The 24,665-nt window shown below is 42.7% G+C and overlaps 1 protein-coding gene across 2 annotated transcripts in view; it reads left to right on the top strand.

Moving 5' to 3' along the window:
- EBF1 (EBF transcription factor 1) overlaps positions 1–24,665 on the top strand; it is a 454,089-nt gene that overhangs the window by 329,272 nt on the left and 100,152 nt on the right. For both annotated transcript variants that reach the window (XM_077266443.1, XM_077266444.1), the window contains exons 7-8: positions 4,271–4,352; positions 19,472–19,613. In XM_077266443.1, coding sequence (XP_077122558.1) covers positions 4,271–4,352; positions 19,472–19,613 — 224 coding nt within the window. The remainder of the gene's footprint in view (positions 1–4,270; positions 4,353–19,471; positions 19,614–24,665) is intronic.

The following is a 24,665-nucleotide window of genomic DNA, read 5'->3' as shown; positions in this document are numbered from 1 at the left end:
GTTTTGCACGAAAGTTACACAAACTGTGAAATCATGGACTGTGCATGATTCGAACTTCCTTGTAAATAGTTTGCACCTTCTTAATGGTGCCTCCTACTGGTTTTAGTTAAAAGACACTTTGCGAAGATACCTTTCCTATTGGTTTTAGTTAAAAGACACTTTGCGAAGATACCTTTCCTATTGGTTTTAGTTAAAAGACACTTTGCGAAGATGCCATTCCGGAGCCTTTGCGTGGACTGGTAGGCTGAGAAGACGAGCTACCTCAGAAAGGCTTGGTCCCCTCTTAAAGGGGATGCGTGGAATTGAACTTGAAAGCGATACTGTTTTAGAACGGTAACATGATGATGCTTTGAGAAAAAGAATATAACTGTTTTACATGAAAAGTTATATGTGTTTAAATTGTTTGAATTGTGAAATCTGAAAATAATGTTTTGTGAAAGGAAAAGATGCAGAGAGCCCGCAGGGGTAGAAGTAGAGATCTGCGTAGTTGAAAGTAAAGAAGTAATGATGAAGGTGAGGATAGAAGGTAAACCCTGCGTCCCCATAGAAAGTTACTTTGTTACTAAGGACAGAAAGCGAACCCGTAGGGGTTAGAGAGTGAGTCCTTAAAGGAGCCGAGTAGAGCTGGCTCAGAGTTCTTTAAACGAAAGGAATGTTATGTCTATACTATGTATAGTAGCGAAAGGCAGTAGGCTCTGGCTGAACGGGGCGGTCCTGTGAAAGAAAGGAGAGGCAGTAGGTCTGGTGCCATAGGGACAGGCGGTCCTGCAGGTTCAAAGTAGGAGAATGTGAAGTTACCCTACCCTGTAATGTGATTATAGGAAGGCCTTTGGTAAACTAAGAGTGTATGTTTCTTAAAGGCAATGTTAATTTATTGTTCCAGAATTTGCACTAAGTAGAATACCCGGTTGGGTAACAGGAGTTATTTATAGCCTGTAATTTATAATGTTGACTATGTTTGTAACGTTAAAAGTGTCCTCACCTCCCATAAAGGGAAGCCTGTTCAAGTATACTTATTGTTTTGCACTCAACAAAATTGTATGTCTGTTTACTAATCTGTATTGTTGTTTTTCTTCCCAGTCCCGGAGTACTGTGTTTAACCAGGGGGGAGTGCAGCGCCCCAGAGTTCTGGTCGTTGCAGTACTGTGGCTCTGCCACTAAGGGGAGCCATGGTACGTTCGATGGCACTGAAGGAGTTCCTCCAATCAGGTATCACAGACACCAATATGTTTCACAGCAGGGCCTCCGGGGGGAGCTAAGGGTGCTATTCATTAGGCCACTCCCCACCATAGTGGGTAAACTGGGGGTCAGGCAGGTAGTTAGAAGAGAACGCTGACGGGATTGAACAGAGCAACACCCTGTGGCAGAGGGTGTTGTGAAGGGAGAGACTGTAGGGTCTCTGCCAGGGGTGGGATCCTGGCAGAGGCTTGGCATTGAGAGAACGTAACGGGACCGTGCCTGCTCAGCTTAGCGGCGGTGCCCAAGAAAGGACTAGAAGCGAGGCAGATTGTGCTGAGTGAGAAACGAGATCAAGCAGAAGGAGAATACCAGCAGGGGTTTTGTTGAAAGAGGCAGCACCCTGCTGAGGCGCAATACCGGTGGCCGGAACGCCGAGGGAGTGGATTAGAATACAGCTTCAAGCCATACTCCAAACAGCGGCAGGACAGTCGGTCTCAGGCGGGCTGTCTACCACATATCACCTATGAAGTCTTGGGGGGCAATTGCGGGAGAGGGGCGTCTCTAGGGTCCCGGAAGAACTCCAGGCCTACCTGACAAACGGGTGCCATTCCAACCTGAATACAGGGAAGGGGTGGATTACAGAGGAACATCAAATCGAGTTGTGAGGGAACTTAAGAAACAGACACAACCGTTGTGGGGTCACTTTCCGTGAGCACAGCAGGGAAGGACTACAACACATAGCGCTAGAAGGAAGGCACAGATCTCCACCTGAGAGGAGGACTCTGGAGGTGCCATTGGACCGGCTGGACTTGCGTAGCCTGGTGAACCGTGTTCTGGACTGAGGACTCAGAGATCTCCAGTAAAGAGGTAAAGAGACTGCAACCTGGTGTCCTTGTTATTTACTGCGACCTGCACCCCCACAACTGCACCGCTACATCGCTATCATTACTACCAACACCCACACCTTGCATTTTACTGTGCGCCCCCCACGGCAGGGTCACGGACCGGGGCCTAGCCGCCGTGACAACCCCAGAAGCAGAGACTCAGAGGCCCGGTACCGGGTACCCCTCGGCCCTGCGGCGGTGGAGGGGGCGCTGCACGTACACTGTTAGCAAGCTGCCAATCAGTGATGGAGGCCGAGTTACTCAGATTAACTGGACTAGTCGGCACGAGACACCTAGTCCTGCAGTGATAATCTCCAGCTGATAAAACACTGATTGTGTTGAATCTACAGCTAGGTGCTGAGCAAGTGACACATACGTTTAGTATTGCTGTAATCGAACTGATCTGAGAAATGAACAATGAATGTTTTAAGAACTAAACCCAAAAAACAATGTCAGGATTGTAATTTATTTTAATTTCACCCATTTCAAATTTTTTTCAGTACATTATATGATAAATTAAACCGTCATGCGAAATTGCAACTCATCCCTTGAAATAACAAAAGCCCTCATATGGCGCTGTGGGTAGATAAATAACAAAAGGGGGGGGGGGAAAGAGTACGAAAGCAGAAAAACGGAAAATCGCCCAGTGATGAAGGGGTTAATATGTAAATAAAACGGACATAATATAGAATCCAATAAAAAGGAGAAAAAAAAAATTGTCATTGCTTAAAGAGGGCGCTCCTGTAATGCTTCGTTCTCCGTGTGATGGAGACATTCTGCTGACAGCCAAGTCGAGGCTGCAGGAGGGGGACGAGGGCGCAGCTTTCTGCCAAGGATCCTCACCTCACTCTGTGGATAAATGGAGTATCTGGTGTCAGCGCACTTTATGTGTTGGGCTGTGAATGAGAGAGCGCTGACAGCAACGCCGCCGTGCCGGAGAGGACGATATCCTCCATGCTTACTAGTTTCTTTGGCGAGGAGGATGCCAACCTTTCTCGTGTTCCTTAGCTCTTGGCAGCGATGGCTACTTGTCTTGTCACTACCCTGTAATTGTCACCAGTCCTGTAAGACACCTAATCTGCTATAATCCACTTTATGTCGACAAGAGTCATTGGTCAATCAAATGTTTATTAATATTTATAGATTGATTGTTTATTTTGTGTCATTATTAATATAAAATGCATCCACTTCCATCCCTAAGTAAACAAGCTACTTACCAATGTTATATACTAGTGAGTCAACCAATTTGGGATCTATAGAGATAGTGAAATAGAGTTCCTATAAAGGAAACAGAGGCAGAGACACCGATTCCAGCAATTTATCATTTACTAGGCTGCGTTTTACTGTTTCAACAAAATCAGTGTTTTATCAGCAGGAGATTATCACTACAGGACTAATTGTCTTGTGCCTGCTGGTCCAACCACGCCCCCAGCACTGATTGGTCACTTTCTGTGACTATACAAAGTGAAAGCAGCCAATCAGTGGCGTGGGAGGGGTTATACACAGCTCAGCATTCCGAGCTCTGTTAGAGCTGCAGCAGGAAAAACTGTGATTGTATTATAACTGCTGCATCCAGTAAACTAAGTGATACATCGCTGGAATCAGGGTCTCTGTCCCCACATCATGCTGCTGTCAGGTTACGTACCAAAATCATGCTGACAGATTCCCTTAAAGAGTAATCGTCTTTTTCATTTTTATTTAATAAATCAATAATACATATTAAAATAAGCAACTGTGTAATATATCTGATCAGAGAAATCTGCTTCTTTTTTAGTCTAGGAAGAAAAAGAAATTAATTTTTCAAATAAGACATCTTAGAAATTTTATGATTTTACACGTGTACTATTGATTTATGAAAAAAATAAAACAATGGTATCCATTTCTCCACAACATGGCATATCCAAATCATTTGTTGTGCACTTTTATCTTTATTTTTTTTTAATTATTCTTAAAGCTTTAAAACCGTCTTTCATAATTTAAAGATTTTCCAAATAATTTTTTTCATCATTTTCCTCAGTTAGTTGCGACTTTTTGTTTTTCTTCAAAGACAATTTAAATAATTTGGGAAAAAAGTTCTACATGTTAGTACAGAAGGAAGAATTATCTGGTTGTATTGTGTGTAGATTTTTTAAAAAAAATTATTTATGGCTAGCATTAAAAAAAAAAAAAAAAAAAATCTTATCTTTCTCTTTTTTTTTCATTTATAGATTCTTCCTAAAATTCTTTCTAAAGTGTAACCAAAATTGTCTGAAGAATGCTGGAAACCCGAGAGACATGCGCAGATTCCAGGTAAAAAATTTTTTTAATAATTTAATTGAAAATGTAAAAAAAATGACAGTATGCTTTTTTACCTATTTGTCATTATTTAATAACTTAAAAAGTTATTACCATCTCCAAGATTCTATCCCAATATGTAGTAGGGGTAGTAATAATAATAATAATATTAGCAAATATCTCCAATTAGAAATGTAGAGTAGTTCTTCTGATTAGCTAAAGCACTTACCCCATGTGCAGGGCATTGCAGTAGCTTAGGTATTCATGTTTACGACCACTCATATAGTAACAGTTAGTTAGTGGTTGTAATAATAGATACCTAAGCTGCTGCAAGGCCCTGCACATGAGGTTAAGCAACAAAGCGAATCAGAAGAACTATACAATATTTCTAGTTGGAAGTATTTGCTAATATTATTATTATTATTACATTTGCTACATATTTGGATATGATCATAGAGATGGGAATACTCCTTTAATAGAAGGGAGGTTGTCTTCAAATTATTTTGCACTGAAATGTATGATGTTTTGCTTTATGGTGTCGCCAGAGTACAAGATCAGCTTTAAGATGGATAGTATTGGTGGTACAGTGTCTAAATAAACCACACCAAACAGTACCTAAGAAAAAGCACCATACCTTATGGTGCTCACATAACGCCACCGTACACTCGCCACCGCAACTGATACTGCAAAATAATATACCTTAGTGCTTATGTAGCAGTGACACACAATGGAAGAACAAAAAAATACCACCACATGGTGACCAAATAACTGCTCCAAAAATAATATGTTAATTGATAACAGTGCCAACAGTGCCAGCTAAATAACCCTGCTATACAGCAAAACAAAAATACCACCACACAGTGACCAAATAACTGCTTCAAAAATAAAATGTTAATTGATAACAGTGCCAACAGTGTCAGCTAAATAACCCTGCTATACAGCAAAACAAAAATACCACCACACAGTGACCAAATAACTGCTCCAAAAATAATATGTTAATTGATAACAGTGCCAATAAGTGCCAGCTAAATAACCCAGCTATACAGCAAAACTAAAATACCACCACACAGTGACCAAATAACTGCTGCAAAAATAATGTTAATTGATAACAGTGCCAACAGTGCCAGCTAAATAACCCTGCTATACAGCAAAACAAAAATACCACCACACAGTGACCAAATAACTGCTCCAAAAATAATATGTTAATTGATAACAGTGCCAAGAGTGCCAGCTAAATAACCCTGCTATACAGCAAAACAAAAATACCACCACACAGTGACCAAATAACTGCTTCAAAAATAATATGTTAATTGATAACAGTGCCAACAGTGTCAGCTAAATAACCCTGCTATACAGCAAAACAAAAATACCACCACACAGTGACCAAATAACTGCTCCAAAAATATGTTAATTGATAACAGTGCCAGCTAAATAACGCTGTATACAGCACACATTAAGATTTGTGGTGGTTACAAACCAATGGTGCAGGACTATCAAAAGTGACCCGTTCAGGATGGGCAGCTTATATGTGCAACTTCTCAGTTTGCGCACCCCTATGCCCGGCCTGACTCATGTGTAAGAGTTTTCCAATTTTTAGGACTCTGTCGTAAACCTGATAAGTTTCCCGCAACACTGGTACTGTCTTAGAGTGACTCCTTGCTAAGGATAGACCAATTATTATCCAGGATCCTTTTGTGGCCTTGTAGAAACCTTATATTTCATACAGGTCCCTTCATTGGGAAAAGCCCCTTGTAATGGACATTTTCTGCTGACCACAAGGGATCCTAAGATCTAGGTCAGTGGTCATTTGTTGGTACACTGATGACTAAAAATGATATAATATTGATATGACAAGCCATAGATGTCTTCTTAATATGGGGTCTTATATCTGAGACCCCTCAACATATCATGGATTAGCTCATGGTAAAGCACAGAGGTCCACCTGTTTTATCAACTCTTTTCTCCTCCCACTTAAAGAGGACCTGCCAATTGCCCTAAATGTGTATTTTTCTTACCTGGTGTAAATGCCCTGAATCTGAGGTTGTTTTTCTTGTATTCCTGAGCCTCATTGTTCCTGAGATACGGCCCTTCTTCCCTATAAAAAATCTAGTCGGTATGGTCTTCAACTCTTCTCTATGGGAGTGCTCTTCGGAATCACACCCAGTTAGATCAAAAGTCTAGATCTATATGGTTAGGTTGACTTAGTTAGGTGGATCCTCTATGCCTCAGGTCCAGGTGGGCACAAGTACCCCAGTCATTGGTGTAGCAGGCTTGAAGGCACATGTGGAGCGAAGACTTGGCACACTGGAGACCACAGGAGGACAGGGGCAGAGAAGCAGATGTGAAGGGTCACTACACAGATGCAGACCAGGAGCTGAAAGGGGCACACAGCAAACAAACAGAACACATGACTAGACGTTTTTAAAACTAGGCCTATTTAAGACCTCCCACATGGGCCTAGAAGTGTGTGTCTTGGTGGGCCTTATATAAACCCCGGGCAGATCATGTAATGAAGGCAGGCAGGGCCACTTGTGAAACCTAATGTGGAGCACAGCAGTGGGCAGTGGCCTTAGGGGAAGGTGGCGGAGCCCTGCCAAAATGAGGAAGCTGCAAAACATATATAGTAGGAAAAGAGGGTCATATCTTAGGAACCAAGAGGCACAGGAACTAAAAATAAACAACACCACATTCTGCGAAAAAGCCGTATTTATATCACATGAAAGTAAGAGCATATTAATGGGAAGTAGGATCTGGTTAAAAGTAGACCAGAGAAAAAGGTCATAAAGTAAAAATAACTAATATATATATATATATACACTCACCGGCCACTTTATTAGGTACACCTGTCCAACTTCTTGTTAACACTTAATTTCTAATCAGCCAATCACATGGCGGCAACTCAGTGCATTTAGGCATGTAGACATGGTCAAGACAATCTCCTGCAGTTCAAACCGAGCATCAGTATGGGGAAGAAAGGTGATTTGAGTGCCTTTGAATGTGGCATGGTTGTTGGTGCCAGAAGGGCTGGTCTGAGTATTTCAGAAACTGCTGATCTACTGGGATTTTCACGCACAACCATCTCTAGGGTTTACAGAGAATGGTCCGAAAAAGAAAAAAAATCCAGTGAGCGGCAGTTCTGTGGGTGGAAATGCCTTGTTGATGCCAGAGGTCAGAGGAGAATGGGCAGACTGGTTCGAGCTGATAGAAAGGCAACAGTGACTCAAATCTCCACCCGTTACAACCAAGGTAGGCCTAAGAGCATCTCTGAATGCACAGTGCGTCGAACTTTGAGGCAGATGGGCTACAGCAGCAGAAGACCACACCGGGTACCACTCCTTTCAGCTAAGAACAGGAAACTGAGGCTACAATTTGTACAAGCTCATCGAAATTGGACAGTAGAAGATTGGAAAAACGTTGCTTGGTCTGATGAGTCTCGATTTCTGCTGCGACATTCGGATGGTAGGGTCAGAATTTGGCGTAAACAACATGAAAGCATGGATCCATCCTGCCTTGTATGGAGCATCTTTGGGATGTGCAGCCGACAAATCTGCGGCAACTGTGTGATGCCATCATGTCAATATGGACCAAAATCTCTGAGGAATGCTTCCAGCACCTTGTTGAATCTATGCCACGAAGAATTGAGGCAGTTCTGAAGGCAAAAGGGGGTCCAACCCGTTACTAGCATGGTGTACCTAATAAAGTGGCCGGTGAGTGTATATATATATATATATATATATATAATGTATATATATATGCGTCATGCTACAATTTTTTCTAAGTATTTGTCCCACCTTTCTAAATGGACCTCACCATAACACATTGAAGACTTTCCCCTACATATTCAGCCACTTAGGAAAATTCAATTAGTGCAGTTAATTAAATTGCAAACTACAACAAAAATGTAATATTTTAATTTGCTGGAGATCAAAGCAGGTGCTGGGAATCTAAATGGGCATGACATCATCGGTAGTCCATTTAAAATCCATTTCGCCTTCCTCTTACATGCGACCGGCTCGTAATTTGGCCTCGTTTCACAACCTATGCAGTTTTTCAAATGTGAAACGTTTAGAGAGTGGAAAATAAGCGAAGGGTCCCGCTTACTCCATTACCACGTGTCATTACTACAGTACGCAATTAAAGACGGCCTCTATAAAGTGTCATTTGTTCTTAACTGGGAATTTATTATGGGGCCTTTCCATAAGAATGGAATAAGTATATACAGCATTAGGGGCAAATAAAGGTTATCCCCATCATACATACCCCTTTTTTTAAATAATGCACTGTTTCCAGAAGTTGTCCTTCATTGATCGTCTCTTCAGTGTGAGATAACTCATCAGTAAGTGTTCGATTTTCCTGCAGTGCCCCCGCAGGTGAAAAGAAGCATTGCACAGTTCAAATTCAAATCAGTCTCTGTAGTCTATGGACATGCTAGGTCTCATGGTAGCTGCTTTCCTCATTAGCAGAGGGTGTATTAACTCAGAATTCCCTTAGTATGCATTGTTTTAAAGAAGACGTACCCCACCAACTACCTTCAACTCCCCCTGGACCGGTTGTGTAAACATCGGAGAACAGGAGACAAAATTGGTGAGCCCAATACCGAACTAAAAAATGTCACTTTTCCAATGGGTACGTGATAATATTTGCAGTTTGGAATAAATTTGTCTGCACACATATGTTCACACAGAGGTTTGCATGCCATGGAGGACTGGACTGGATGCCGGACTAGGGCAGTGCAAATATTTTTGCTCAACTCTTCTTGGGGGTCTTAAAAGTGAAAGAAGGCATCTTTATTAAAGGGTTTGTTCAAGTCGCCCAAGTAAAATAAGAAAAGTTTATACTCCCTTCCAACACTGGGGCTGTCTCCACTGTTCATAGCTCTCAATCCGATTTTTCCTTATCTCAGAGGGGGGAAGAAAACCGGAGTATCCAGAAGAAACAAACAAGGTGGGAAAATGCGAACTCCATGCAGATGTTGTCCTTGGTTGGATTCAAATCCTGGATCCTACTGATCCACCGTAGACTTGTATACCTAGAACTCAAGTCATAATCCATCCTATATCATAAGGTGGCTCCTGGGGGTAATGTGAGATCCTATCTCAGTGGGTAACTCAATATGGGTCAACAATCGGAACTGGTATGTTCTTTTCAGTCTTGACCTCCATGCTTAGCATCATCCATGGTTGTAATCTGACCATGACGAAATCTACTTTCCTATCCTTTCCAAATTCTAGAATTTTTGACAAAATTTTTGCCTATTTTCAGAAGACGCCACACTTTTTACTGTCATCGTAAAGGAATTTTCCTACTTATAGGTTCCTGGACCATCGAAACGAGATGTTGTGTTTATATTACCTCCAGGGCTTGAAGCCTCATGCACTGTTAATTGTTCATTACCCGATTGCACTCTCTCGGCAGAACAGAGGCGGGGGAATGAGGTCTCAGGGTAGCGCCAGTCTTATTAGTCTAAGGTTGTCAGTATGAAAAGGTGGTCTGTCTGTTTCAAGCCATGATTAATGTTATTCTATATTAGAAGCATGCTCTGGCTTTTAATCTAGATTACGATCACGGCGCTGGCGCACCTGTATAATTACAAGTAAATGGCTATTGTTATTAGATCCGTGTCACCCTGCTGGCATTCTCCAGTCATGAGCCATGTCTCAGAGGATGCCGGGTCCATGAGTGTTCTCCGCGGGCAGAGATCTGTGTAGGTGAGTGGCAGCGACATGCAGGAGGCTCCTGATCTCTGGACCCGTAACGACATTCTGTCAGGAGTGCCATCTTCACAGCAGTGCCGTCTCGCGACGTGTAAACAGAGATTGCTTAATTACGTAGGTCATGTCAATTAGGGTGACCTTTGCATTTCCCCCCCCTCCGGAATTAATCATGTTCTCCCATGCTCAGGAAGTACCCTCAGCTTCGTAGGCAAGCGCCATTAAGTCAGCAGTCCCAGATAATTCCATAATAAATGATTTAGATGGCTGCAGCCAATGCAAAGAGCAGCACAAGCCTTGTCGCTGTCTTCATCATTTCCATGGCGAGGAAGGTGCCTGATGTCTATCTGATCATAAGGCTAATGACCTGTTTATTACAAGGTGTTAACTAACGCAAAGTGAGATCATATCGCTGTATGTCATGCTGCAGAACGCCGGTGATTTATCACTGTCTGTACAATGGCAAAATGGCTGGCAAGAGCGTGCAGACAACGCAGCTACTACCGAGACTAAGCCCTGGGAGCTGTGTCTATAGGATGTAAAAAGTACTTGGCCACCTGCATAATAAATCTACTGGAGCTTTTATCACATCCAATTGCAAGACCATGAGCAATATAGACTTGCTTTCCCATTTGAAGATATAACAGCTTCCACCCTTCGGGGAAGACTTTCTACAAGATGTGTCTGTCGGAATTTTTGGCCCTTCGTCCAGAAGACCATTTATGAGGTCAGACTCTGATGTTGGAGGAGAAGCCGGGCTTACAATCTCTGTTCTAGGTCATCCCAAACATTGTGGACTAATCACCCAAGTGGTATGGATGTTCTACAAAATTTTGGAAGTATTTGTGAAACTTTTTGTCCAATTATCCAGAAGAGAATTTGTGAAGTCAGTCTTTGTGAGCCAGATCCTATCCTCCAATATCAATCTCCATTCTTGGTAATCCCAAAGGTGTTGGATGTGGTTCAGGTTTAGAACTAGTGACCCAAGGTGATTTTGGAAGTCCCTGTGAGAATTTTTGCCCCTTCATCCAGAAGAACATTTGTGAGGTCAGACTCTGATGTTGATCCCAAAGGTGTTGGATGGGGCTTAAATTTAGGACTAGTCACCCGAGAAGCATGGACTTTCTACAAGATTTTGGAGGTATCTGTCTGAATTTTTACCCATTCATCCAGAAAAAAATTTGTTAGGTCAGACAGTGATGTTGGAGGAGAGGTTGAGTTCACAATCTTCCTTCTAGTTCATTTCAAAGTGTGGGATGAGGTTCAGGCTTAGGATTAGTCATTAGAGGGGAATAGACTTTCTACAAGATTTTGGAGGTCTACGTGGAAATTTTTGTCCCTTCATCCAGAAGAGCATTTATGAGGCCAGACACTGATGTTGGAGGAGAGGCCGGGCTCACAATCTCCATTCTATTTCATCCCAAAGGTGTTGGATAGGGTTGAAATTTAGGAATAGTTTCCCGAGCGGCATGGTCCCCAGCCTCAGCATTTCAGAATAAAACATACATTGCTGAATTTATTTGGGCAGCATGTATCAGCTGTGAGATTCCTTATTTTGGGTCTTACCTTGCAATGGACTCTACAGTAGCTACATGAGTAACCTCAATGGTTTGGATGTCCTTTCAACTAGAGGAAGAACCTGAAGCTCCTGAGTCCCAATGCAAAATTTGTCCCCATTCACTATGTGCAATTTGTACCATTGGCTTCTCTTTGTGGGTTAGGAGAGTCTTCTGGATGGCACTGTTACCTCTGCAGCCTCTATAGCTCAGTGGCTTAGGGTGGGATGCCAGCACCCAGGGGATGTACTGGTAATAATACCAATAAGCCCTTTAAGCTCAGTCTTGACAGTGTCAAATTCTCACAGTAAATTTTGGCCGCAAAGCTATAACAGACCTCAGTATTACATAACTTGTCAGGTTCCTGTGAACATTCTGCGGGGGATTCCTAAACAGCCATGCCACTTTATCTGAAAACAACAGGCTGGCACTAGAGCAAATAATTATAAACACTGACACAGCAACATGCTTCCCCTCGGTAAATATAACCATCTGTCCGCCGTGCCGCTCTGCGCTACAGCTTCAAATTATTTTTTAATTTCCAAATACTATGCGAAAAAACAGAGAACTTACTGTTTTCACTGCCAAAGACTGAGGAGAAAGCACGCTCTTGTTTCATTAGGCCTTGTTCACACAGTGCAATTTTGGATTGGGTTTTAAAGCAGTAAAGTCAACTATCCTGGATGATCTGGGTCAAAAGGATGGATTCCAGGAAGATGCAAATCACCAGGGTTCTACTGAAAAGCTATACGCACATGGTGTCTTTTTCAGGCGGATTCAATCCACCTGAAAAAGCGCTGAAAAGCAAAAAATGGACATAATACACAGCAATGAAAAAACGACATTGTTGTGCACATGTCCAGTAGTTGGTTACTACATTCTTTTAATGGCTTCAGGGTTCGGAAACCTTGGAGTGGCTAAAAGAAGTAAGATGTTCATTCTTCAGACAGCTTCTAAGCACTCTTAATGAAGATATAATGTAAAAGCGACTGTGGCAGAGCTATCGTAAAACCACTGGCGGAAACATTTCAGGAATAAAGTCACCCGGCTTTTTCCTGAAGTTGCTTTGCCTGTGAATAGTTGGTGGGTTTGCCGGCATCTAATAGACACCATGTGCACATGCACCATGATTTATTGTAACGTGTATTCTTACCTGAAGCAAATATTTAGAACCATATAAATTACTGCTTTTTATAAAGTTTACATACAACAGTTAATTATACTGTTTCTGTTGTTCAGCCCCTGTACCTTAATCACTAGCTCCCAACACAATATGATGCCCCCACAGTCCCCTCACACAGTATTATGTCCCCACCAAGCCCTCAAACAGTGTGATGTCTCCTCAAACACCATGATGTTTCCACAGAGGTTCACGCAGAGTATGATGTCCCCACACAGCTACTCATACAGTGTGATATCCCCACAAAACGGCTCCCACAGTGTATTGTGTCCCAACAAATCTGCCTATGCAGTATAAAGTCCCCACACAGCCCTGCACACAATATGATGCCCCTACAATCAGGGCCGGCTCCAGGTTTTTGAGGGCCCCGGGCGAAAGAGTCTTAACACATACCACGATTTATGATCGCATATAACACAGCCACGTAGAATATAGCACAGCCCACGTAGCATATAACAGCCCATATAGTATATAGCACAGCCACATAGCATATAACACGGCCCAAGTAGTTTATAGAACAGCCATGTAGTATATAGCACAGCCCACGTAGCATATAACAGCCCACATAGCATATAACACGGCCCAAGTAGTTTATAGAACAGCCATGTAGTATATAGCACAGCCCTCGTAGCATATAACAGCCCACGTAGTATATAACACGGCCCACGTAGCATATAGAACAGCCATGTATATAGCACAGACATGTAGTATACAGCACAGCCCCCCTCCCCCCAAGAATGGCCCGTAGTCCAGTACTCACTGTTATAGTTACAAAAAAAAACCACTCCTCACCTCTCAACGTTCCCGCGCTGCTCCCTCCCTGCTCCGGTCTCGGCGGCTGCCGCTGCACTGGCTGACACACAGCAAGTGCATGATGATGTCATCGCGCACCCACAGCGGCAGTGTCAGAGGCAGAGTGGGGAATGATGGGAGAGGGAGCATCAGGTGACGCTCTCTCCTCCATCATTTGCTTTGAACTTTACCGGCTGACACCGGTAAAGTTCAAAGCAGCGGCGGGGGAGTTGGCGCTTGCGACAGGCGGGCCCCCCTGCCTCACAGGGGCCCCATAGCAGCTGCGTAATGTGCTGCTAGCTGAGGGCCCCTGGGGGAGCAGGGGCCCTAGACACTGGCAGCTGGCTGCCCCTAACGCCGGCCCTGAATGGGCCCCCCTGTCTCGCCAGGGCCCCGGCACTTGCCCGGGTACGCAGGGTGCTGACACCGGCCCTGCCTACAATCCCCCCAAACAATATGATGTCCCCACACACCCCTCAAACAGTATGATGTCTCCTCAAACACTATGATGTTGCCACACAGCTTCACAGAGTATGATGTCCCCACATAGCTACTCACACAGTATAATGTCCCCACAAAACCACCCACACAGTATGATGTCCCCACACAGCTCCGCACACAGTATGATATCCCCACACAGCCCCTCACACAGTATGATATCCCCACACAGCCCCTCACACAGTATGATGTCCGCACAAAACAGCTCCCACAGTGTATTGTGTCCCAACAAATCTGTCCATGCAGTATAATGTCCCCACACAGCCCCGCACACAGTATGATATCCCCACACAGCCCTGCACACAGTATGATACCCCCACAGTCCCCCCACACAGTATGATGTCCCCACACACCCCTCAAACAGTATGATGTCTCCTCAAACACTATGATGTTCCCACACAGCTTCACATAGAGTATGATGTCCCCACATAGCTACTCACACAGTTTGATGTCCCCACACAGTCCCGCACACAGTATGATGTCCCCACACAGCCCTGCACACAGTATGATAACCCACAAAGCCCGCCACACAGACAAAGCCCGCCACACAGTTTGATAACTCACACAGTCCCTCAGGCACTATGATGTCCCCACACAGACATCCATCCAGTATGATGACCCACACAGTCCCTCACACAGTATGATATCCCCATACAGCCCCTCATGCGGTATGATGTCCCCACGAAACCCACCACACAGTATAACATCACAGTTTCCCACAACTACTGACAATTTAGAAAATAGATGAGATAGATGGATAGATAGTTTTTATAAATGTTATACATGAAGAAATACATCAATTTGTAATCATTATCCAGATAGACAATATTAAATATTATATTAAATTTATGATGCGTAAATATCATGATGATGAGGATACGGTTATTAATATTATAGGTAATGTCTATCATAGATAGATAGATAATACATAGTTCATCTTTTTACAAAAACAACTTTTCTACAACAACAGATGGAACAAGAGTTTTCGATAATCCTGCCTTCAGCCGCGCTCTTGAAATCAGATACCGCAGAGTATTTTGACATTGTATCCGCTGTATTTGAATGACGCCTCTGTCTGATAGAATCTCTCTATCGTGCAAAGAATCTGGGAGTGCGAGGAGGGGAAGGATTTTGATTGACAGATCTGTGAGCGAGGTCATGAACCTACTTTCTCTCAAAGCATTCTGGGATCGTGGTAAGATCCTCTTTGTGATCACAGCGGCAAATCCAGAATAATGTCATCAGCCTATATTTGGCGCGTTACCTGTACAGCATCAGGATATTTATTGTTTATAAAGGATTTTATTAGCATTTCAGAAATAAAAGACGACGTAACGCTGCACGCTGTGGAGAGGGTGCAAAAGATCTACATGGAAGATACGAGAGAACAAATATAAAATATGATCTATCAGACTCTGGAAACTGTATTTTGTTATCAGATTTTTAATAGGACACTAAATCTGAGCCTGTCCTTCATTAGCTGTGAACTTGAAACTAAGGAGCCCAATATTTAAAAAATAAGCCAAAGAGACCAACTGGATCGCTAATGGCTCTTGGGCCCGGCTGCGATGGCAGCTTTTACACCCCCTAAACTTACGCCCCTTACAGTAGGGTTACAGGTTATACATTAACCCTTAACACCTATTCACACCTTTATTTGTAGATTATATGGGATATTTTATGGCCACAAGCCCCCTACCATTAAGGTTCTACTGAACCGAGCTTAGGTCGACCATAGAGTTCTACATGAAGTTTGGTCCAACACACCTTTGAGGAGTTAGGGTCTTATGGCTAAAATATTGGGCCGACAGATGGCTTCCTCATCACCTTCCTCTTCCTATGTAAAAAAATAAGTTATCATGGCATTTAGACCCATTATATGGTCCAGTACTCTCGTAAACGGGGTACCTTGCATTGGCAAAATGGTGGTCAGCACTGTTACCCAACAGCATTGGGGTCATGAGTTTTATACCTGCGTGGGGTTTGTGTTGGCTTCCTATGGGGTCTTCGTTTAGCTTTCTGACTTACACCTTGTTTGGTAAAATAGGGATGTTTAGGTCTCACACAAGGACTTCCCTAGAAGATCCACTGCTGGGTGGACTAAAAATCCCACCCCCTTTCGTACTAGAATATCCCGAAATTTGCCTGGAATATTTCGTATTTGTCACAGTCCTAGCCAAATATAGATTAAGAATAACTACACTTTCATTTTTTATTCATTTTTTTTGTCCAGAATAGAAAGCTATGAAATGATATAAATCTCTTTATTAGGGAATTTGTCTTCATTTTTGTAAAAAAAAAATGCAGGCATTTATCAGAACAATCTCCTCCATTAGCACAACAAGCAGAGGAGACAGTTGATGACTTGTGTCCACTCCTAGTGCCGGCAGTGAAGAATCCTCACAACGCACCGTGTGAAGTTTCACATGTCTGCTACCACATAGAGTGACTGAAGACTGAGGCTGGACAACCCCTTTAGTAATAAGAAAAAATATTCAGAAGCACTAAGCTCCCCCAGAAGTGTTGGTCCAAGGCCAGCTACATGGTCTTCCTCAGTGGTCTTTCTTTTAAAAAATGGCCTTCAGCTTGATCTCAAGCCATGGTGACATGATGGATGAATGCTCTGTAGGAAAATCGATCTTGTGCAAGCCTAGATAGGTCCACAAAGGTCTTCTCCAACGTTCTCTTGATTGTATCAAGCCATTGGGTTGCTGGTCCTCCTCCTCGCCTTGTTCCTTCTATTCTTCCCACCATGATGTCCTTCTCCAGTGATTGCTCTCTTCCTATGATGTGTCCAAAGTAGACAAGTCTACAGGCTCTATTTTATAAGTTCCTAAGTTTGCACTTTTACCATTTCTATTTCCCAAAAAAAAATCTGAATAAAGTAATAAAAAAAAAGTCAAAAAATATCCCGGAGTGACATTAGGTGAGAAACCAGGCCCGGCAAGCAGGCGTGGGGTCAGTATGATGACCTCATAAGCGTGTCACTTCTTCACGTGGCACTCAAAGCGGAGAACAGCTACATTGATAGATTTACAATGGGACCTGGGAAGAATGCCAGACTACCACAAAGTTGTCGTTTTTTTTTTTAGTCCAGCGCTGGCAGCTGAAGCATTAGGTAACTGATCCATTAGTCCCAGTCTATTGGACTCTCTCTCTCATATCTCAAGTGAGGTGGTTCTAATTAAATGAATCTGCATGTCAATCTATCGGTGATCAATCAAACCAGTCCGGTAGTCCCCCACCCCGCTCCTCACCTCCTCCTTCGCTGCCGGGAGCCGGCGGCTGACAGCAGCTGATAATGGAGGAAAGAGTGCAGTGTCAAGCTAAGTTAATTAGTCAACATAATAGGTGGATTATAGAGGAACTGAGCAAAACTGCAGGATTGTGTACGTTGGCACAAAGTGCCAGACAGGGTTGCAATTAACAGATAATTATTATATTTGGGTGTAAAATGAATAAACTCATCTCCCAGCGCCTGCAAAAGTAGTGGCAGGCAGACCCTTACTTACCGCACTCCTATTCATCATCATCATCCCCCGCCGCAGATCGGGCCATTGTCACCACTAGAGCAGATTCTGCCATCTTTTTTTCCCCCTATCTTTATTAAGTATTTAGAGGAATAATCATGGCCGTTGTAATTTACACACATTTTTATCTCGCTTATTTCCCGGCATAATCTATTGAGCAATTTTTTTATATTACATTTGTGATATGTCGACGCACCTCGGCTGGGTTAACAATTTAGAATAAATCAGCTGGAGTCGCAGATTATGCCGAGGAATGAAATAGAGCACATGGAGCAATGTATTTTCACTCAACCGGGGTCTTCTTTCAACTCCGAGCAGGTTTCGAAGCTGAGGTTTTTTTTTTGTTGTGTTTTTTTTTCTCCTCAAGATACAAGTAAAATCTTTTGTAGTGGTGACAGCAGAGAGGCTTTCGAATCTGGCTTTCTCTGCTAGTACAAGTAACAGAACATCGGAATACATTATGTGGATTCTAAAGAGCTGTCACAACATAGAAACACGGCCGGGATAAGGGGCAGGCAGAGTAGGCAGCTGTCTAGGGCACTGTGGTTGGGGGAGGGCACAATTGTTTTTAATTTTTGGCTTTAGCTGGTGTTGGAAATGTTGATAATGCTGCATGAGGCACCCGATAGTACATATATAAATGTAAAGTGCACAGTTATAATATTGTGCGTCCATAGAATAGGGGATAACTTACCGATTAGTAGGGTTTGAAAATAGGGCTCTGAACTAAAAAAAAATGGGCTCCATTCATTGACTATAGCTTCCCGTACACATTACAAGGTTGTCAACCAAGCAATGGTTGGATTTTTGACTGAACCCGTCGATATTGGCAAAAGGACTCTTTTTAGGTGCCCAGTTAGGTGAATGAAGCCTTATGTATACACTTGGGGTATACTCCGTAGGGGTACAGCCTAATGGAATATGAAAAGAGTCTAACATCTAACTGGGTCAATGTTTCTGAGTAAGTCCGAGCAAATAGCAGTGTATCCAATAGCTATACTTTAGGGACAGAAGTTGAAGGTCCAGCCTCTCCAAAAAAGTTTGTTTCACCCCTGAAGTGATATATTCAGAAAATGAAAAATGTTGTTAGTTCATCATCAAGGATAATTCATAGAGAGCAGGTTTGTGAGACTTAAGGAGATGTGACCTCTACCGTTGTCTTCGGAGGGGCACCTACTGTTGGAAGCAAAAGTTATGGCGCACTATTGGGCATCATGGAGATCATACCAAAACGACAAGTTGGCACAAGGGTCAACAAAATATTGCTAGACAGTGGGGACACCACAAAAGCAATAGGGTCTCATCTGATAGACAATGTAGGATTAAGACGAAGGTAACTACTCACCTTGTGAGGTGGTGAGGCCCACAACAAAGGTTATATGCTTCAAAAGCTTTGAGGCTTCAACGTGGTCATCAAGAAGTAGAAGAAGTTGGTAATCTGTCGGTACTGTATCCTCAATAACGATCCAACGGCGTTGTAAAAATTGTCAATGTAGTTTTACTCTCAACGCTTTTCGAAGTTAAAAAAATTCTTCCTCAGGAGTTTGTCTTTCATGGTTCTCCTGAGGAAGAAGTTTGTTAACTTCGAATCGCGTTGAGATTAAAACCACATGGACAATTTTTACACCGTCGTTGGATTTTTATTGAGGATGCAGTACCATATTACCATTGCTATTTCTTGATCACCATACCGCTGACAGTTCACACTAGGGTAGAGGCCATTCAGTTTAGTCATAAGCTGAAAGTCATCTATGCAGGAAATTTTAAGAAAGAGGTCAAGCAAGCCAGGGCTACACTGAAAATTTGCTTTATGTCCTTGCTATTTTCACCATACATTTTACTCATCTATCTTGGTGTCTCTTTACAGGTTGTGGTGTCCACCACCATCAATGTGGATGGACATGTGCTGGCTGTATCGGATAATATGTTTGTCCACAACAACTCAAAACACGGGAGAAGGGCGCGCAGGCTGGACCCCTCGGATGGCACGCCCTCGTATCTCGAACACGGTAAGATACAACATGTGTCATTTTATCATGTCTGTATCATTACTTGACTCATCGACCACGGTCCACCTAGTGTTGTCACATCCCAAAAGTTGATGGATAGTCCATAGAGCTTCTACTCACTTGACTGCTCAATCCGAACCGAAAGCTTCACTGTAAATAATCAATATACATACATTAGGTGACATCTCTAACTGATGGGCTTAGATTTCATGTAGACAGGGTGGAGTAAATTGGCAGTAAAATATTGGGATCATAGTCATAGTTTCATGCACCTGACCCCAGATGAGGAGGCACAGCTTCTGCTTGAGTTCTCCATCTGTGAATTCACGTGATGTCAATGAAGAGGTCCTGTACATTGCTGAAGCCAGAAGAGATGGCCAATCGGTCCTATACGGGACGCCACCGGAAAGATGAAAATTGTAGACAGGTCACGTCGCCGATGGGAAGATCAGGGAATTGGAGTCGTGAAAAGCCCCTTTAATAAATATAGCCTATAAACAGGCTAACGTTCCTGTTTTGTTTTATTATCTATTCTTCCATGAACATTCATCAGTACTTATTAATACGTTAACATCTGACTACAAATCTATGAGTACGAATCGTGGTAGCCATATTGATTTACCAACAATACTCGTGGACAATATTATCCTTGGACTCTAATAGAACAGTGCCTCTAGTGGCTAAAGCATAAAAATGTCAACCCGATGTCTTGTGGAAAATAACTAAATTGGTAGAAATGAAAGATCGAATCCTTTATCTGTTAACCTTACTCTTACTGGGTACTTAAGGGAATCTAACACCAGTAGAGATGAGTCCATGTTCCAGGTCAGTAGTATCTGGACCTTGAATAGGACCTGTGCGAATTTAATGAGCTTCAGGGTTCCCCGACGCGCGTTTCATTTGGTGAAATTTGTGACGTCATCTATGTGCGGCACAGGTGATGTCTCGCAACCCAGCTAATCATAAGTCCCACCTGGAATGTAGGATGGTAAGAAAATTCATGCAGCTCCTTTCCACGACCAGATACTACTGACCTGGAACATTGACTGTGGTCTCACCAAGAGATCCACTTATCTCAGTCACCAAGTTTTCACTACCCCATCTTAGATCAGCTTCATATAGAAGCAAAGATTCTATTTCCAGTGATGTATCACTTACTGGGCTGCTTGCTGCAATTTTGTCAAAATCCCAATTTTATCTGCTGCAGATTTACCAGATCTTCAAATACTGAGCTGTGTAAAACCACGCCCACCCCACTGATTGGCTGCTTTCTGTGTTCGCTATACATAGACAGAAAGCAGCCAATCAGTGGTGTGGGCGCACTTATACAGAGCTCATAAATATGGAGGATTACATAGCAGCAGGTTTACTAGGGATAATCTCCTTCTGATAAAATGGTGATTTTATCAAAACTACAGCAAGCAGCCCAGTAAGTGACACATCGCTGGAATCGGAGTCTCTGTCCTTATAGTATGCTGCTCACAGCGAAAACCTGGTGATAGATTCCTTTTATGAAATAGCGGACAGATGGAAGAATATAATGTCACTCAAAAACGGTACAATTTAATTTAAAAATTATTTCTTATCGAACAAATATAGGTATAGAAATAAAAAAACCTGTATAGAAATAATTAAATTTTTTTTAGCCTGTATAGAAATAATTTATTTTTTTTAACCTGTATAGAAATAATTTTTTTTACCTGTATAGAAATAATTTAATTTTTTTTAGCCTGTAACCTGTATAGAAATAAAAAAAAATTTAACCTGTATAGAAATAATTTTTTTTTTAACCTGTATAGAAATAATTTATTTTTTAACCTGTATAGAAATATTTTTTTTTTCACCTGTATAGAAATAATTAATTTTTTTTTAACCTGTATAGAAATAATGTATCTTTTTTTTAATCTGTATAGAAATAATTTATTTTTTTTAACCTGTATAGAAATAATTTAATTTTTTTTAAACCTGTATAGAAATACATTTTTTTTTTTAACCTGCTACTCTTTTTTTCTTTCTTCTGTGAAGTTCCAGGTAATTTTTTATTTAAAAAAAAAGTCTAATCAAATACAGTAACTACTCCAGATCACAGCGTTCATTTCCATCGAGGGGAAGCAGACGGATCCCATCCTTTCCCCCGGTGGAGTGAAATCTTTAGTCTCAGCCAGGGATAGTGCAGGACCCCTCTGAGCTGTCGGCTGCACTACATTATTATTCAATGATTGAATATGCTACAAGGGGAAGCAGGGGAACTCGTCACCCTGACAGCATTCCGCGGAGAAGTGACTAAATTACTTTATGTACCATTAGCGCTAGCAGCTACGCTGAACTCTCTCCCAGTGTTTATGCAAATGAAAGCGAGCAGACTCAAGAGGTCCTGGCAGGCGGAGGGGAGACTGACAAGATGTTAAATGTTCCTCTTTTTAAATGGCCGGTTCAATTTATTTCGCTCTGCCTTCTGCTTGTGCCGATTTCTTTATCCGTGCGCTCGATATTAATACATTTACATCAGACAAATCTTTTTTCTTCTGGAGGCATCCAAAGTAATAAAATAGAATAGCCTTCAGGAGGCAAAAAACTGAAGAGCTAGCCATCATTTATCCCGTTTAATTATTATTATTATTTTCAAATTTTTCGGTTCAAAAAGATACCGGTTACGCTGTCATCGGGTCCTTGTCGATAGTACTTAAAGGCGTCGTCCACTACTAGGAAAACCCATTCTTGATCCAATTGTTTGGCCCCCATAAAATAATGAAGCCTATACTCACCTCCCGTTCCAACGCCGTTCCACTCGAGTGCCGTTGTGACACATTACTCTGGCGTTCAATCAGCCCGATCCGTTCCACTCGAGTGCCGTTGTGACACATGACTCTGGCGTTCAATCAGCCCGTTACGTTCCACTCGAGTGCCGTTGTGACACATGACACTGGCATCCAATCAGCCCGTTCCGTTCCACTCGAGTGCCGTTGTGACACATGACTCTGGCGTCCAATCAGCCCGTTCCGTTCCACTCGAGCGCCGTTGTGACACATGACTCTGGCGTCCAATCGGCCCGTTCCGTTCCACTCGAGCGCTGTTGTGACACATGACTCTGGTGTCCAATCAGCCCGTTCCATTCCACTCAAGCGCCGTTGTGACACATGACTCTGGCGTCCAATCAGAGCTGGCGTCACTGTCTCCACCTTCGGACAAATTGAACATAACGAGGAAATCCGGGCGTCATATGTCGTAAAGGGGTCTAAAGGTTAGATCTTTATTCCATAATAGTAAAAAATCACAATAATAGGAAGACAAGGCAACGTTTCGGCCATATCTGGCCTTTCTCAAGCTTCAAGCTTTATTTTGAGTCTTGAGAAAAGCCAGATATGGCCCAAACGTTGTCTTGTCTTCCTATTATTGTGATTTTGAATATTATGGAATAAAGACCTAATTTTTTAAGGATTATCCTCTGGTGCCTCAGGATTTTGGGGTATTCAGTCTTATGAATAGTGTTTCATTCATCTGCTTCTCAATAATCTGAAGATAATCTTTTCATTAACTTTAAGAAACATTGAATCGATGTTTTGTTCAGATATCGATGTTGACCCCGTGTGAGCCCCATGGGTGGACATACTATTGGTGCACGGGGGCCTAATAGGTTTGGGGGTTCGCAGTCATCCTAAAAGTAGTAGGATCGATACTATCCATAAGACTTCATGTAAGGGCATAACCTAATAAACTTCATAATTCACAATTATTGCAGATAAATAATTAGGTGGTTTAGGATTAGTTGGGGTATAAGAGGGAGACCATCATTTCTCGACCTTCTGGCTAAGATCAAGTGTAGTATCGTTCGAAAAGGTGGGTTTGGCTCGGGCTGCCCTAGTAGAGTGGTACATCATGCACACTGGGTACGGTGTGCTGGTCAGTATGTCGGGTGGCTTATATAGTCATCCAGTGGAGACTCTGGCCCTCCAGGATCGAGGTCAGTAGGTCGAGTAAGTTTGAGAGCCAGAAGTGCCTTGTGCTCAAGGAGTGGTGACCCTGGGGTGACTTAACTCACTCAACCTGGTAAACCCACTAGAGTTTATGGCACTTTTGCTGTACACTTCAAATTTTCATTCTATTTAGGCACACACCATTTTGGCTAGGATGGGGAATTATTAAATTTCCGGGCGAAGGTCCAGTTAGTATTAAAGATATTTATGTAAATGTTTTTCACTTGTGTGTCACCCTTTGCACGTGTGTCTTTGTCACCGGATGCAGTTTTCTTATGGGTTCCCTTCTTTTCGGTCTAATGAGGTGACCATCAAGTTCCACTCCCTTCTGAAAACCCCTGATCCTCCTCTATCGGGAGGGGAGTTGACCTGGGTGGCTTCTAGTTTCGCTTGAGTGGGAGCCCAGGCAGATGCTGGGAGAAAGATTGGGTCTCCCTTGGCTTTGGGTAGGGGAGACCACTAGTCCCTGACCCTCACTGTGGCCTTCTGGTTCGGAGGGATGAGGATAGATTTATTGGGGGTCTTTTTCCCGTTGGAGAGGATTACGATTAGCCATGTGCTAGTTCACTTATATTGTGGCACTTGTCACTTTCTTAAGCATACTTTTGTATAGAGAACAGCTCTCGGGCTCTAAAAAAATTAATAATAGGGTGCCCATAGAGTTTTTTTTTCACAGGGACCCTCTAATATCTTTGTCTGCCCCGGTGAGCACGTTCTATGCAAACACTTGGCTCTTCTCCTTCGGGAGGAGAGTCAATCTAGACTGAGCGATCAGCTCCACTGGGGTGGTAGACCAGGTGAATACTGGATACTCTACTCTTTCCAAGTTTAGGTGAATAGAACCCATAAATCCCAGGCCCTCACTGTGGCCTTTTGATCTGGAGGCATGTGGGAAAGTTTATTAGGGGCATCCATGTGCACATTTTCATGTGTCGCTTCTTGTGTTTTTGGCACACTTGGGTGGAGACTATGATCTCCAGCTCCATAGAAAAAAATTATGGGCAAGCAGATTGTGCTCCTGCTGAGCCAACCCTCCCCCTTATTGGCAATTACTATGCCCTTGATAGCCAATAGACAT

The sequence above is a fragment of the Ranitomeya variabilis genome, chromosome 5, assembly GCF_051348905.1.
Source record: "Ranitomeya variabilis isolate aRanVar5 chromosome 5, aRanVar5.hap1, whole genome shotgun sequence".
Lineage (NCBI taxonomy): Eukaryota > Metazoa > Chordata > Amphibia > Anura > Dendrobatidae > Ranitomeya > Ranitomeya variabilis.
This window is presented reverse-complemented; position numbering and strand designations above follow the sequence as displayed.